Raw genomic sequence first — 15,881 nt, 5'->3', positions numbered from 1 at the left:
TCAGCTGTGAGCCGGACAGCGCTGTATCAACTCCATCTGATACGGCGGCTACGCCCCTACCTTCCCGACCATCTGCTCCCATCGGTAGTACATGCCCTGGTCTCCTCTCGTTTAGACTACTGTAATGCGCTCTACGTGGGGTTACCCTTGAAGACGGTTCGGAAACTGCAGCTGGTACAGAACGCGGCGGCTCGCCTGATTAAAGGCAGCCGCCGGCGAGATCACATCACTCCAGTGCTGAAGGAGTTGCACTGGTTACCAGTTGTTTTCCGGGCCAAATTCAAGGTGTTGGTTTTGACCTTTAAAACCCTATATGGTTCCGGCCCAGCCTATCTTAAGGAGCGCCTCCAGCAACACCAGACAGGCCGCTTAACAAGATCAGCCTCGGATGGCCTTCTCTCTGTCCCATCAGCCAGGACAGCTAGACTGGTGGGGACGAGGGAGAGGGCCTTTTGTGTGGTGGCCCCCACTCTGTGGAACTCCCTCCCTAGGGAACTCCGTCATGCCCCCTCTTTAATGAGCTTCCGTCGTGCATTAAAAACGTGGTTGTTCAGGCAGGCATTTGGGGTGGGTTAGGGTATTTTTTAAAAAAAAAATTTATGGTAAAATTTTATTGTTTTAAATTGTTTATGGTGGGTTGTACATCGCCCAGAGTGGCTGGGTGACCAGTCAGATGGGCGATTAATAAATTTAATAAATAAATAAATAAATTGTAGTGACTGTTGTCCAATAACTTTTTCTGTGCAGGGTAGATAACTTTGGACTTGGACTCTTACTTCAAACCAAGCAGATCAAGCGCATGGTGTCGTCCTATGTTGGAGAGAATGCAGAATTTGAGCGGCAGTATTTATGTGGAGAACTGGAAGTTGAGCTCACGCCACAGGTAAAATGGTTTCTTTATGGAGCTAGCTGGTTCTCCTTTGAAGGGGTCTGTTGGAGCTAATAGCACCAATCTTGGCTTCCGTCTTTGACCCCAGTTCCAAGGTTTGCAACGCCAGCAACTACAGAACTAGCATGCAGAGTATTGAACCATGCATGTCAAAAACACACGTGGAAGGTTTCAATAAATAGGATGAGGTTACAAGAGGTGATGGCCCGTAAGGCACACTTTTATACACGTGTATTTGGGAGAGGGGGCAGATGGGAATCCTCCAATACCGAGTTCTTTTGTTAGGTACTTCTGAATAAATATAGCTGCTGCCCTCTTGTGGTTAAAACTGACATTCGACATATACACAAGCATTTTCTTATTTGGCTGTTCTCTGAGTGTTCAGGCCTTATTTAGGAAAAGAAGTATATTTTACAAAGGTATTCAAGACTGCAGGCATGTTGAAAGGTGGATGATATGAGGAGGGCTCTGGATAGGGGCGAATGCTCCTTCCTTGTCCTCCTCGATGTCTCAGCGGCTTTTGATACCATCGACTGCAGTATCCTCCTGGACTGCCTGGAGGGGTTGGGCATTGGAGACACCATATTATGGTGGTTCCCCTCTGGCCAGAGGGTAGCACTGGGAGAGGAGATTTCGGACCTGTGGCCACTCACTTGTGGGGTGCCACAGGGTTCCATCCTCTACCCGATGCTATTTAACATCTATGTGAAGCCGCTGGGGGCTGTCATCAGGAGGTTTGGGGTGCGGTGTCACCAATATGCGGATGACATGTAGCTCTACCTCTCGTTCAAATCTTCACCAAGGTTGGCCGTAGAATCCCTGTCCAAATGTCTGGAGATGGTGAGTGGCTGGATGGGGAGGAATAAGCTGAAGCTGAACCCTGACAAAAGTGAGGTACTTTTGGTGGGAGACAAGAGGAGGTTGGGGATGTTGACTTGGTGCTGAATGGTGTACGGCTACCCTTGAAAGACCATTTCCGCAGCCTGGGGGTCATCTTAGACTCCCAGCTGTCCATGGAGGCTCAGGTGTCAGCTGTGAGCCGGACAGCGCTGTACCAACTCCATCTGATACGGCGGCTGCACCCCTAGCTTCCCGACCATCTGCTCCCATCAGTAGTACATGCCCTGGTCTCCTCTTGTTTAGATTACTGTAATGCACTCTACGTGTGGTTACCCTTGAAGACGGTTCGGAAGCTGCAGCTGGTACAGAACGCGGCGGCTCACCTGATTAAAGGCAGCCACCAGCATGATCACATCACTCTGGTGCTGAAGGAGTTGCACTGGTGACCATTTGTTTTCTGGGCCAAATTCAAGGTGTTGGTTTTGACCTTTAAAACCCTATAAGGTTCCGGCCCAGCCTACCTCAAGGAGTGCCTCCAGCAACACCAGACAGGTCGCTTAACATGATCAGCCTTAGATGGCCTTCTCTCTGTCTCATCAGCCAGGACAGCTAGACTGGTGAGGACGAGGGAGAGGGCCCTGCATTGGATACTTGTCAGCCTCTGACTTTGGAGGCTGCCAACTATCAAGATTGCACCCTAAGTTTTGTTTGTGCACCGCTGCATTCAAATGGTAGCTTGTGAGTCTGTACCACTGGAGAAATATTGGAGCTGATTGATGGAGGCAGGCAGGAGTCAAAGAAGAGAATTAGTGGAGAGTTTGCCATTGTGGCTTTTTCTTTGTCCCTGCAGAATTCCTTTTCAGTCAGCTGGTTTGTTGTTTCTTTGTTATCTGTGCCTGTCCTTATTGATTTCTTCTGTTCCAGGGCACCCTTGCTGAGCGGATCCGAGCAGGAGGAGCAGGCATTCCCGCCTTTTTCACCAGCACGGGCTATGGAACTCTCGTGCAAGAAGGAGGATCTCCGATCAAATACAACAAAGATGGTACTGTTGCCCTTGCCAGTGCGCCAAGAGAGGTAAAGCTCCCATGGATTTGAACTGGGCTAGGACTAGGGCAGTTGTGGGCAACTTGTGTTCCTCCAGCTGTTTTGGCCTACGACTCCCCTCAGCCCTCAGCGTTGGCTGTGCTGACTAGGGTAGATGGGTGCCACAGGCCAAAAAATCTGGAGGGATTAGGGGCTGGAGGCCGGAAGGGGGTGAGCTTTCCAGTTCTTTGCATAAGCCTTTTCTGCAGTTCTGTTTTGTGCAATAACTCTCAAGACCAAGGAAGGTGGACTTCAGGTCGTTTAGAGACAGCGGAGAGTTCTGCCTCCACAACAAAGAAATGACACTGTTGGCATCATGGGCCCCTGGTTTTATTCTGGCAGCATGTTTCAGAGTGGGCACTATTTTTTCCTGCCAGTCACTTTAACAAATGAGCTCCGGTCCAGAGCCTGGGAGCATCGCTTTGACTTTTGCTTCAAGAATAAAAATGTCTTAAGGCCAGCACTGTACTCTGGGTGGAGGAGGAGGGAGTCCTGTTGTCTTATTTCCCCACTGCTCTGCTATTTCCCAGTATATATGGCTTGGATCCTACACATCTGTGAGACTGTCTTCTTTCTTAAGCAATCTTTAACATTTACGGAGATTACTTTATTGATAGCAGGGGTGAGGAACTTCTTTCAGCCCAAGGGCCAAATTCAGTTTTGGAGAAGCTCTTGGGGGCCACATTCCAGTGGTGGGTGTGGCCAAAGGCAAAAGGGGCAAGGCCAAATAAACAAACAAACCCCAGCATACTGTAGCTTAAAGCTCTTACTGCCTGTAACGAAGCCTTAGGAGAGGCATTTCAACCCTTTAGAATGGGGAAAAAACTGCACAAAAGACAGGAAACCACCAAACTATCCGTGGTTGGGGGAAAGGAAGTGGGGGCCAGGGGAAGGGGGCACAGCCATCTTAGGAAACTCAGATATAGGCAGCTGCTTTTGTGTGATGGCTGTCTCTTTTCATGTGAAATGATCTTGTAGTTGAGATATTATGAGTGTTAATTTTGCTTACTACACTTGTATCCCACACTTCCTTTGAGGAGCCTGGTACGTGAAGTGATCCTATTTCTTTTTCATCCTTGAAACAACCTGTAAGTTAGTGTAGGCCCTCTTTCAGCCTGAGGGCTGAATTCAGTTTCAGAGAAGCCCTCAGGGGCCACATTCCAGTGGTGCACAGGACCAAAATACCAAAAATACTAGCATATTTTGACTTAAAACTCTATCAGTAACTAAGCCTTAGGAGAGGCATTTCAACCTTTTAGAATGGGGGAGAAATCACTCAAAAGCTGGGAAACTACCAAATGATAGGCAGTTGGGGGATGGGAGAGGAAAGCAGGAATCACCTGGTGATGTGGGGAAGGGGGTGTCGCCATCTGGGGAATCTTGGGGTCCAACAATGTCATTCCGCAAATTTAAATAGCTCTAGCAGAGCTCTACCAAACCTTTACATTGCATAAGCGGTTGCCTTTTACACTTGCAGAACTGGTTATGCAACAACTAAAGTTACGTTTGCACAAGCACGGTTGTGCAAGCAGTTCTGCATTATGCTCATGCAACCCGTTGCACACAACTCTTGTGCAACCACTTGTGCGCCCAGTTGCACAACAGGTTGCACGAGCATAATGCACAACGGTGCTTGCACAAATGTAACTTTACTTGGATTATTCTCTTGCGCGTAGTTCAGAACCTTAGTTTCTGTTAGTGCAACATCATTTGTGCTAATGGAATGGCACCGTTGGATACTGCCCTTGGATTTGGCTCCCAGGCCAGCTGGGTTTGGCCCTTGGGCCTGAGGTTCAACACCCTTGAATTAGAGAGTGAGTGAACTTGCACTTAGTGAGAGAGGATTTGAGCCCATGCTTTCTCAGTCGAAGTATAACACCCTGCGCGCTACGCCACATCAACTGCTGGCAATTATCATGTAATCATAATGTCTGCCAATAGGAGTTGAGCTTACTGAATGGTAAACTTGGTGACACTAGCAGTGGCATTCTCATGGTTGTACACTAGGCTGAATTAGAGCCTTCGCTATTCTGCTCTTCTAAAATACACATCCAAATATTGAACGTGATTTGCCGCTGCTGCTGTTCTCTCTCCCCTCCGCTCCTTTGTATGGCAGTCTGGAAGAGGATTGTTCTTTAAATCCTAGTATGGGGACAGACCATTTTAGTGAGAAATCATTTTACAGGTCTTCCCCCCCACCCCTGTTTCCTATAGGTGAGGGAGTTTGATGGCCGACACTATATTATGGAAAAATCCATTACAGGAGATTTCGCCCTAGTGAAGGCGTGGAAGTCTGATCGTGCTGGGAACATTATCTTCAGGTATGGTATGTTCACAGAGCATACATGGTTTTCTCTAAAGCATGGCTCTCAAACTATTTTCCAGGAAATGTTGGGAGTTCCTTGGAAGCTTCTGTGGGCATCCTGGATGAGAGGATCAGCAATGCTGGGCAAAGAGCTTACCAGCACATGGCCGACTATCATTAAACTCCTGTAGCACAGGAGTGGGAAACTTGTGGTCCTACAGCTGTTTTGTCCTACAGCCTCACTCTTGGCTATGCTGGCTAGGGCTGATGCAAGTTGTAGGCCAAAACATCTGGAGGCCCACAACTCCCATCAGCAGGGGTCAGCTCCAGGGGGCTTTTTGGTTTGTGTTAGGAATGCACCTTCAGTTCACACGAACCAACTGTGGAGGTCTATGTGGCGAACACACCATGTATATTTATTTTTAATTAATGTATTTAAAATATTTTTGGCCACTCTACCAAGACAACATACAGAATTAATAGACAGTATTAAAAACCACACAGCTGAAAAACCAGACAGCAGAGTACTGTTTAAAATATGCCCTAGAATCCTTTGCAGCAGTGCCAGGATTCTGTAGCAGAGGCACAGGTGCTTCTCTGCAAGCAAGTTGAGGACAGGGTTCCCTGGACAGCACCAGGCCAGAGAAGACTGGCCCACATTGACTGGCAAGTGACTCTCCAGGGTTGCAGACAGGAGTCTTTCCCAGCCCTTTCTGGAGTTGCTGGGGTTTGAACCTGGAACCTTCTCCATGCAAACCATGTGCTCTACCACTGAGTTATGCCCCCCCCCCCCGGTACTTTCCATCCCTGGGACCTTGAAGTTGGCTACTACACCAGGAGTGCAGTAGGTAGGAAACCCTGCTCCATTGATCAGGTAAGTGTGGAAGATTACACTCTTGATACTTACGCCAGGCCTGGACAATCCAGCACCTAATGACACCTGCCAGTCATGTAGCCTGATATTGCCTATTTGTGCATGACGAGGGTTCTAACATCTGAATGCACACAGTCCCAGGCAGCTTGCTAGGCTCGGGCCCACAGAGGACTTGCGCAGTGTCCCTGAGTTGGGCTGCAGAAATATTTTGATTTATCCTCCATTCAGCTGTGTCAGTGCCCACAATTGAGTTTTTCCTCTTTTTTGAAGAGCAGGCTGCTGTGGTTACCCGAGAGGTGCTTAAGAAGCAGTTTGCAGGGAAGAATGGGGGCGTGGCTGCTGTTTGGAAAAGAGGAACACGGCTCCCTTACGGGCTCCTTGGAAGGTGGTCTTTAGATCTTTTGGCAACATTGAATTTTGTATAGCCTCTAAGGGAGCAATCCTATGGCCGCTAGTCAGCAGCTAGACAGCCGTAGGATATGTGGGTTTCCGGGAACCGACCTCGGGGCCCGCGCTCCAAGGTCGGTTCCCAGAGAACTGACCTTCTCCCCTTTGCATGCTGCCTCTCAGGCAGCTTGGAATGGCTATGCGCTTGGAAGAGGAGCGTGGAGCGGCAAACATGGGGCGTTCTGGAGGGTGTTCCAGGGCGGGGAAGGCAGAAATGCCGGTATGACACATCCTATGTGTCGTCCGGCAGCCTCCTCCCCACTCTTCCTTCCTGCGGCTAGACAGCCGAAACTGGCTGTCTAGGCACAAATGCAGGGCAGCTGAAGCACAGAGGGGACGATCTCAGAGAGCTTCGGCTATTGGGCAGTATAGAAATGAAATAAAATAAATAAATAATCTCCTCTGTGCTTCTCCTGCCCTGCATTGGATAGGCGATTGCCTTCAGGTTCGGAGGCAGCCGCCTATCCCCCTAAGATTGTGCCCTCAGGGCACAATCCTAGCCATGTTTAGACAGAAAAAGGGCCTACAACTCCCAACACCCAGTCAGCCGGTGATGCTGGCTATGGCATGCTGGGAGCTGTAGGGCTTTTTCTGTCCAAACTTGCATAGAATTGCATTCTAAGAGAGGTTCTTAACATAATTGCCTGTGAAATCCCATGGCAATGACAATCTCTGGAAAAACACAGACCTGAATACTTCCTCACTTCTCATGATGCAATGGAAACGTAATTCGATCTGACAATTAATTTAATAATTAATTTTATGAAAAAGGAGTGGGAGCTTGACATTTTATTGGGGTTTCAGAATCTTTCATCCTAAATGTTGAATTCAACCTACATTTTGAATTTGCTGACCACGTGTATTCATTTAGTATTTGGCAAAACAAAATAACCAGGAGGGGGCAGTAGAAACCCAACATTTTCTACCTTGTATGAGGATTGAGAGAGAAATATCTAGAAAACAGCATTCTTTGGTTCAGTTAATGTTGTGAGCCTTCTCTGCTAAGGCTTACGCCATCAGTGGAGACACGTTATCAGAAAAGTCCACATCCATATGATTGCAGTGCTTAAAACAGATAAAACGTAATCATTATAACATTACTATAGATATCCAAACTGGGACATGTTAGGAGGACCTTGGAGGAAGATTTGTAGAGAAAAAGCTTAAATATTCTTACAATGCCAGTAATGCAGTGAAAATGTTGCTTTTCTGAACAGTGTTAGCATATGGTTAAGCAGATTATTTATTTCTTACATTTATATCCTGCCTTTTCCTCCTCTCCATTTTATCCTCACAATAACCCTGTGCGGTCAGTTAGGCTGAGAGTCAGTGACTGGCCCAAAGTCACTCAGTGAACTGCATGGCTGTGTGTGGGGATTTGAACCTGGGTCTCCCCAGGCCTAACCAATACTCTAACCACTACCCCACCCTGACTCTCAGACCTGAATTCAGCCTGGAGACCAGAATGTAAAGCAATTATTATTTTCTTCTTGATGGAGACAGAGAAAGCCTATCCCCAAAAGTAAATCCAGAACTGTGATCCAAAGAATCATGAAACTAGTTCTGTGGCTGGTTTCAGGTGATGGCGAGGTAGAGCAGTCACCAGGGCCCAGGGGATGTGGCCTGGGTGCATAAAGAATAATAAATCATAAGAGTTAGAGCAGGTCGTGTAGGCCATCCAGTTCAACCCCCTGCTTAGTGCAGGAAATCCATCTGTTGAAGACTTACAGTGCAAGAGAGCTTGCCCACCCCAAGGCAATGTCGTCTGTGTAGACTCTGGTGCTGAGCGATAGTAGAAACCTTCAGGGCACAATCCTGTTGGGATAGGCAACTTCCTCTGAACTCAGAGGCAACCGCCTATCCAATGCAGGGCAGGCAGAGCACGTAGGGGATCCTCTCCTCTGCACTCCAGCCACCCTGCATTTGCAGCTAGACAGCCAATTTTGGCTGTCTAGCTGGGGACGTCGGAGCGGGGGGAGGGGAGCTGGACGGCATGTAGCAAGTGTCATAATGGCGCTTCCATAGTCTCTTCCCTGCCCCCGGGAACACCCCCTTTTCACCTGCGGTGCGCTAGGTTTACAAGCACGGAGATGGTGAAGAACCGTGCTGCCTACAAGGCTGTGGGGGCAGGGAGTGCAGTTTCTGGGGACTGAGCTCAGAGCACTGGCTCTGAGCTCAGTTCCCAGAAACCAAAAAAAAGCTATGGCTGTCTGAATGATTTCTAGTGGCCATAGGATTGCTCTACCCATGTAGCGTTACAAATTTCAGAATAACAATGTCTCCTTCAGGAGCTTGAAAGAAAAATGCAGAAATTCCAGAAGTAAGAGGCTTAGTGTGCAATCTTGTGCATGTTTAGACAATAAGAAAGTCCTACAACTACTTGTTGTTTATTCGTTCAGTCGCTTCCGACTCTTTGTGACTTCATGGACCAGCCCACGCCAGAGCTTCCTGTCGGTCGTCGCCACCCCCTGCTCCCCCAAGGTCGAGTCCGTCACCTCCAGAATATCATCCATCCATCTTGCCCTTGGTCGGCCCCTCTTCCTTTTGCCTTCCACTTTCCCTAACATCAGCATCTTCTCCAGGGTATCCTGTCTTCTCATGATGTGGCCAAAATACCTCAGTTTTGCCTTTAATATCCTTCCCTCAAGTGAGCAGTCTGGCTTTATTTCCTGGCGTATGGACTGGTTTGATCTTCTTGCAGTCCAAGGCACTCTCAGAATTTTCCTCCAGCACCTCAGTTCAAGCATCTATCTTCCTTCGCTCAGCCTTCCATATGGTCCAGCTCTCGCAGCCGTAGGTTACTACGGGGAATACCATTGCTTTAACTATGCGGACCTTTGTTGTCTGTGTGATGTCTCTGCTCTTAACTGTTTTATCAAGATTTATCATTGCTGTCCTCCCAAGAAGTAAACGTCTTCTGATTTCCTGGCTGCAGTCAGCGTCTGCAGTAATCTTTGCGCCTAGAAAGACAAAGTCTGTCACTGCCTCCACGTTTTCTCCCTCTATTTGCCAGTTATCAATCAAGCTGGTTGCCATAATCTTGTTTTTTTTGAGGTTTAGCAACCTTAAAAATACAATATAGTAACATGCTATTTTAAAAAAACTATTTACATACAACAAATACAAACAATTTTAATAATCAACAATAAGAAATCTCAGGACCCGTTTAAAACCCTTCCATATACTGTCAAATGCCGGTAGAGGAAGGGCTTAACTGGGGAGAGCATTCCATAATTGGGGGCCACCACTGAGAAGGCCCTTTCCCTTGTTTGCTTATGGGAATCATCTGGGTGGATTCCACTCAGAGTGCTTCTCAGGTCGTATGTCTCTCTTTTCCCTATCATAGGTTAAAAAGGGTCACTGTTGCCTGGAACCCCCCAGAATCTTGAAACCTGCCCTGATTAGTTCTGTGACTCCATAAGGACTGTCACGCTACAATCCCCTACCCGTTTGCCTGGGAATAACTCCCATTGAACTCAGTGGGACTTGTGTCTCAGTAGGCATGTATAGGATTGCACTGTTAGACATGCTTCTTTTCTTTTCAAGGACATCCTTGCCCCACGCCTACCCCAACCATGGAAAACTGTTTGTAGTTTGCCAATTAACTATGTTCCTTAAACCTATTCCAGCTACACAAAGGTCTTTAATTATTTATTTCATTTCTGTACTGTCCAATAGCTGAGGCTCTCTGGGCAGTTCACAACAATTCATAAAAATAAATACAAAAGCAACAATATTATAAGCATTATAATGCAACATTATAATAAAATGTGGTCTGAAATGTTTTAAGATACAAAGTATGAAACAATTAAATGGCTGAAAACAATCTCAGTTCATTCATACACACACACACACACACACACACACACACACACACTATGTATATATAATAATAAAATAAAACTCCTTGCTGCAGCCTTCCCCAACCTGGTGCACTCCAGATGTGTTGGACTGCAACTCCTGTAATTCCCAACCGGCATGGCCTCCTGATATTTTCCCCCTGAGGGCGCAGTCCTACACCTATTTAGACAGAAAAAGGTCCTATAACTCCCAGCATTCCCCAGCCAGTATGTTGTAGGACTTTTTTTCTGTCTAAACATGCGTAGGATTGTACCTTAATTCTGTTAGTCTGACTCGGTGCTTTTCCTGATTTTATGGCACCATGAATCTGAACATAATGTATTCTTGTATCTGTTTCCATCAGCCCCCTTAACTCTTTCTCCACCTCTTCTCTTCCTCAAATAGAAAAACTGCAAGAAATTTTAACCAGCCCATGTGCAAAGCTGCCAGAACAACTATTGTAGAGGTAAGCTAGAACAGATATTGGTGTGTCCCCGCCCCGAGCTGTTTGTATGTTTTACCTCAAAGCTAAAGCACTGTCATTGTACAATTTATTGATAGAACAAGAAGTTAATGTGCAATTTCATGTTACGGTGCAACTGTTGCCCGTTGTTTTTGTGGCTCTGTGTTGCGCACCACTGCTCCGCCAGTCCATCACTTCAAGAGTTGTCTCTCTTCTTTTACTTCTGATACAAACCCTTGGTTTCACAAATGCTCTCTGCGGCTAAATTGGGAAGAGGTCATAGAATCATAGAATAGTAGGGTTGGAAGGGGCCTATAAGGCCATCAAGTCCAATCCCCTGCCCAATGCAGGAATCCAAGTCAGAGCATCCCTGACAGATGGCTGTCCAGCCTCGTCTTGAATGCCTCCAGTGTGGGAGAGCCCACCACCTCCCTAGGTCATTGGTTCCATTGTCGTATTGCTCTAGCAGTCAGGATGTTTTTCCTGATGTTCAGCCGGAATCTGGCTTCCTGTAACTTGAGCCCATTATTCTGTGTCCTGCATTCTGGGATGATCAAGAAGAGATCCTGGCCTTCCTCTCTGTGACACCCTTTCAAGTACTTGAAGAGCACTGTCCTATCTCCCCTCAGTCTTCTCTTCTCAAGGCTAAACATGCCCAGTTCTTTCAGTCTCTCTTCATAGGGCTTTGTTTCCAGTCCCCTGATGATCTTTGTTGCCCTCCTCTGAACCCTCTCCAGTTTCTCTGCATCCTTCTTAAAGCGTGGTGCCCAGAACTGGAACAGTACTGCAGATGAGGCCAAACCAATGCTGAGTAGAGGGGAACTAGTACGTCATGTGATTTGGAAGCTATGCTTTATTAATGCAGCCCAGAATAGCATTTGCCTTTTTTTCAGCCAAATCACATTGTTGGCTCATATTCAGCTTGTGATCGACAACAATTCCAAGATCCTTCTCGCTTGTAGTGTTGTTGAGCCACGTATCCCCCATCTTGTAACTTTGCATTTGGTTTCTTTTTCCTAGGTGCAGAACTTGGCATTTATCCCTATTAAATGTCATTCTGTTGTTTTCTGCCCAGTGCTCCAGTCTATCAAGACCATTTTGAATTTTGTTTCTGTCTTCCAGCATATTAGCTATCCCGCCCAATTTTGTGTCATCTGCAAATTTGATCAGCATTCCCTGCACCTCCTCCTCCAAGTCATTAATAAAAATGTTGAAGAGCACTGGGCCCAGGACTGAGCCCTGCGGTGCCCCACTTGTTACCTCTCCCCAGTTTGAGAAAATCGCATTGATAAGCACTCTTTGAGTTCAATTCTGTAGCCAACTGTGGATCCACCTGATGGTTGTTTCATCTAGCCCGCTTTGAGCTACTTTACTCATCAAGATATCCTGGGATATCAGGATATTCCGAAAGCTTTGCTGAAGTCGAGGTATATTATTTCCACAGCATTCCCACGGTCCACAAGGGAGGTTGCCTGATCAAAAAATGAGATCAGATTCATCTGGCAGGACTTGTTCTTGACAAATCCATGTTGGCTTCGAGTAATCACGGCATTGTTTTCAAGGTGCTTCCAGATGGATTGCTTGATCATCTGCTCCAGAATTTTCCCAGGAATTGATGTCAGACTGACTGGTCTGTAGTTCTCAGGTTCCTCCTTTTTACCCTTTTTGAAGATAGGGACAACATTAGCCCTCCTCCAGTTATCTGGCACTTCACCCGTCCTCCATGATTTCTCCAAGAGAATAGACAGTGGTTCTGAGAGTTCTTCTGTCAGTTCCTTTATTACTCTAGGATGCAGTTCATCTGGCCCTGGAGATTTGAACTCATTCAAAGTAATTTGGTGTTCCTTGACCATATGCCTATCGATTTCAAGCTGCAATCCTGCCCCTTCAGCCTGTACTTCGCCTTTGCCAGGGGGGTCCTAGACCGTCTTTTGGGAGAAGACAGAGCCAAAGTAGGAATTGAGCACTTCTGCCTTTTCTTTGTCATCTGTTATCATTTTGCCATCCTTATTTAATAGCTGAACAACCATTTCTTTCCTCTGTCTTTTACTATGCACGTAGCTGAAGAAAGCCTTTTTATTGCTTTTAGCATCCCTCACTAACGTCAGCTCATTCTCAGCTTTAGCCTTCCTGACGCCATCCCTGCAATTCTCTGCTACCTGCCTGTATTCTTTCTTTGTTGCTTGGCCTTCTTTCCACTTCCTGTATGTGTCCTTTTTTGTTTTCAGGTCATCCCTAAGCTTTTTGTGAAGCCACATTGGCTTCTTCTGTTGTCTTCCACCTTTTCTTCTTGTTGGAATTGTTTGTAATTGTGCCTTGAGAATTTCCTTTTTTAAAAACTCCCACCCACCTTGGACTCCTTTTCTCGTTAGAGTTGCTTGCCATGGGACCTTACTGATCATTGTTCTGAGTTTATTAAAATCAGCTTTCCTCAAATCCAGGGTATGGGTTCGGCTACACTCTGCTTTTGCTTCCTTTAGAAACATGAACTCAAGTATAATGAGGTTGCTTTCCCCCAGAGTTCCCATCACTGCTACTTTACCCACTAAGTCATCTCTGTTGGTTAGGATCAAGTCAAGGATAGCCGATCCTCTAGTTCCTTCCTCTAGTTTCTGTAGGAGGAAGTTATCTGCCACGCAAGTCAGGAATTTCCTGGAGGGGCCATGTTTTGCAGAATTTGTCTCCCAAAAAATATTGGGGAAATTGAAGTCCCCCGTTACTACTACATCATGCGTCCTTGAAACACTGGCTATTTGCTTTTCAAAAGTTTCATGTTTGTCCATGTGTGAGAGTGTGTTGTTCTTTGCCTCCCTTTGGTAGACCTTTGTGAAGAGCTCAAAGGTATATCATGTACATACAAACCGCTGATGACAGTGGGGTGTTGTTGGTATTGCTGCCACTTACAGCAGGAATGGAATGATTAAAGGCTGCTGCTTCATTTACTTAAATATAAAAACTGAGCACCTGTTTCCAAGAATAAGAAAGGCCTTCTGCTCACCGGAGGCCTGAGCTGTTCCACCGCAGTGCAGGAGGGGGATGTTTTTCCTCTCAAGGTCTGCATTATCTCAGTCAGAGTCTTTGGGGCTCAGGAGGGGTGGGGCCAGAGCCAAAGCAGGTGAGGGGGTTGGACTCGATGGCAGTGTAGGCCCCTTCCAACCCTACTATTCTATGATTCTATGAGGTTTGCAACTAGGCCGAGATCCATATATGGCCTTGGGCAGCAGGTTCCCTGCCCCTGTGTTGCAGGTGGAGGAGGCCCACATGTCCGAGCGTTCTTCCACACACCAAAAAACCTCTTCACATAGAAAATGTGCATGATCTCAAGAAGGCAAGGTGAGAACTTTTCTTGCTGACTTTTTTTTATGTGGAGGGATTTATTTTTTTTGTATGTGGAGGAACAGTGTCGGGAAGAAGGGTTCTACTCTCACACATGCTAGTTTTCTATGTGAAGGGGGGGGGTGCTATGGATGAGCATTCAGTCAGCCCTTGAAGTGCCAGATTCACTGTTTAGGCCTGAAAAACTCAGGAAGTATTTCATGAGGGTTCAAATGACTGATTGGCAAGCTGACGATCTGCAGTAAGCACTGTGGTCCTTTTTATATAGTATTTTGTGTCACTTTTTAAATATTTGTTTGCTTTATTTATTTATCACATTTCTATTCTGCCCAATAGCCGAAGCTCTCTGGGTGGTTCACAGGAATTAAAAGCACAACATACATCATGAAATACAATATAAAATGTAAAAATTTAAAACTACAGTATAAACGTACAAACCAAAATAAAACCTAGCAGCAATGCAGAGATTTAAAATACAGTAACAGATTTAAAACAACAGAGCTAAAAGACTAAAATGCCTGGGAAAATAAAAAGGTCTTCACCTGGCACCAGAAAGAGCACAATGTAGGCTCCAGGCAAGGCTCTCTGGGAAGCTTATTCCACAACCGGGGTGCCACAGCAGAAAAGGCCCTCTTCTTGGTAGCCACCCACCTCCCTTCCTTTGGCAGGGGCTCCCAGAGAAGGACCCCTGAAGATGATCTTTGGGTCCAGACAGTTACATATAAGAGGAGACCATCCTTCAGATAACCTGGCCCCAAGCAGTGTAGGGCTTTGAATGTTAATAGCAGCACTTTGAATCAGGCCCGTACCTGGACTGGCAGCCAGCACAGAATGTAAGAAGAGACTTGCTGGATCAGACCAAGGGTCCATCTAGTCCAGTATTCTGTTCACACAGTGGCCGACCAGCTGTTGATGGGAAACCCATAAGCAGGACATGAGTGTAACAGCACCCTCCCGCCCATTTTCCCCAGTAACTGCCTCTGATTACTGGAGGTAGCATAGAGGAATCAGGACTGGTAGCCATTGATAGCCTTCTCCAGGATTTGTTTAACCCCCTCTTTAAAGCCATCCAAATTGGTGGCCATCACTACGTCTTGTGGTAGAGAGTTCCATAGTTTGACTATGTGCTGCGTGAAGAAGTGAAGATTCCTTTGATCTGTCCTGAATCTCCCACTAATCAGCTTCGTGGGATGTCCCTGGGTTCTAGTATTATGAAAAAGGGAGAAAAACATCTCCCTATCCACAATCTCCACACCTTTTGGTTGACCAAAAAACGGAATAGAATGGAAAGCAATGCACTTAAGATATTGAGAACACAAATCTAAACTAAATTGATAGGGTATGATCCACAATCATACCTTGTGAAAGCTAGGCCCAAAACAGAGTTGGTTTTGGGGAACAAAGACAAACAGAATTCTCTGTATTTCCCTTACGAAGTTTACTATCCATTAAAGCCTGTGCCGGGGACTGTTTCTGACATGAGAATGGTGAATGTAGGTTGCCTGGCCTTCTTGGCCTTGGCCCCCTGGCATCACCAATTTTTAAAAAGATCTTGGATAGTAGGACTGGGGAAGACACGCTGCCTCAGATCCTGGAGTGCGGTAGCCACTTAAACTAGACAATACTGAGTTGGATTGACTAATGATGTTCTGACTCTGTATAATGAAATGTCATATGTTCAGTAATTCTATCCTGATTCCATTTCTGACACAACTGCCTCTTTTCCCTTCACCTTTTTCACAGTCCATTCTGTTGTTGATGTTTGTTTTCCCTTTCTCTTCGTAGTATACTTTTGAAATGGAAA

General features: G+C 46.3%; 1 protein-coding gene across 3 annotated transcripts in view; it reads left to right on the top strand.

The window, feature by feature from the left end:
- OXCT1 (3-oxoacid CoA-transferase 1) overlaps positions 1-15,881 on the top strand; it is a 94,879-nt gene that overhangs the window by 31,633 nt on the left and 47,365 nt on the right. For all 3 annotated transcript variants that reach the window (XR_014787579.1, XM_084833147.1, XM_084833146.1), the window contains exons 4-7: positions 748-883; positions 2,654-2,803; positions 5,027-5,133; positions 10,684-10,744. Coding sequence is in view for 2 of the 3 variants with exons in the window: in XM_084833147.1 (XP_084689273.1) it covers positions 748-883; positions 2,654-2,803; positions 5,027-5,133; positions 10,684-10,744 (454 nt within the window). In the remaining variant the exon portion in view is untranslated. The remainder of the gene's footprint in view (positions 1-747; positions 884-2,653; positions 2,804-5,026; positions 5,134-10,683; positions 10,745-15,881) is intronic.

The sequence above is a fragment of the Heloderma suspectum genome, chromosome 2, assembly GCF_057233095.1.
Source record: "Heloderma suspectum isolate Gila_16-S chromosome 2, 16-S_ref, whole genome shotgun sequence".
NCBI classification, from domain to species: domain Eukaryota; kingdom Metazoa; phylum Chordata; class Lepidosauria; order Squamata; family Helodermatidae; genus Heloderma; species Heloderma suspectum.
The sequence above is the reverse complement of the archived record's forward strand: the minus strand, read 5'-3'. Positions and strand labels throughout refer to the sequence as shown.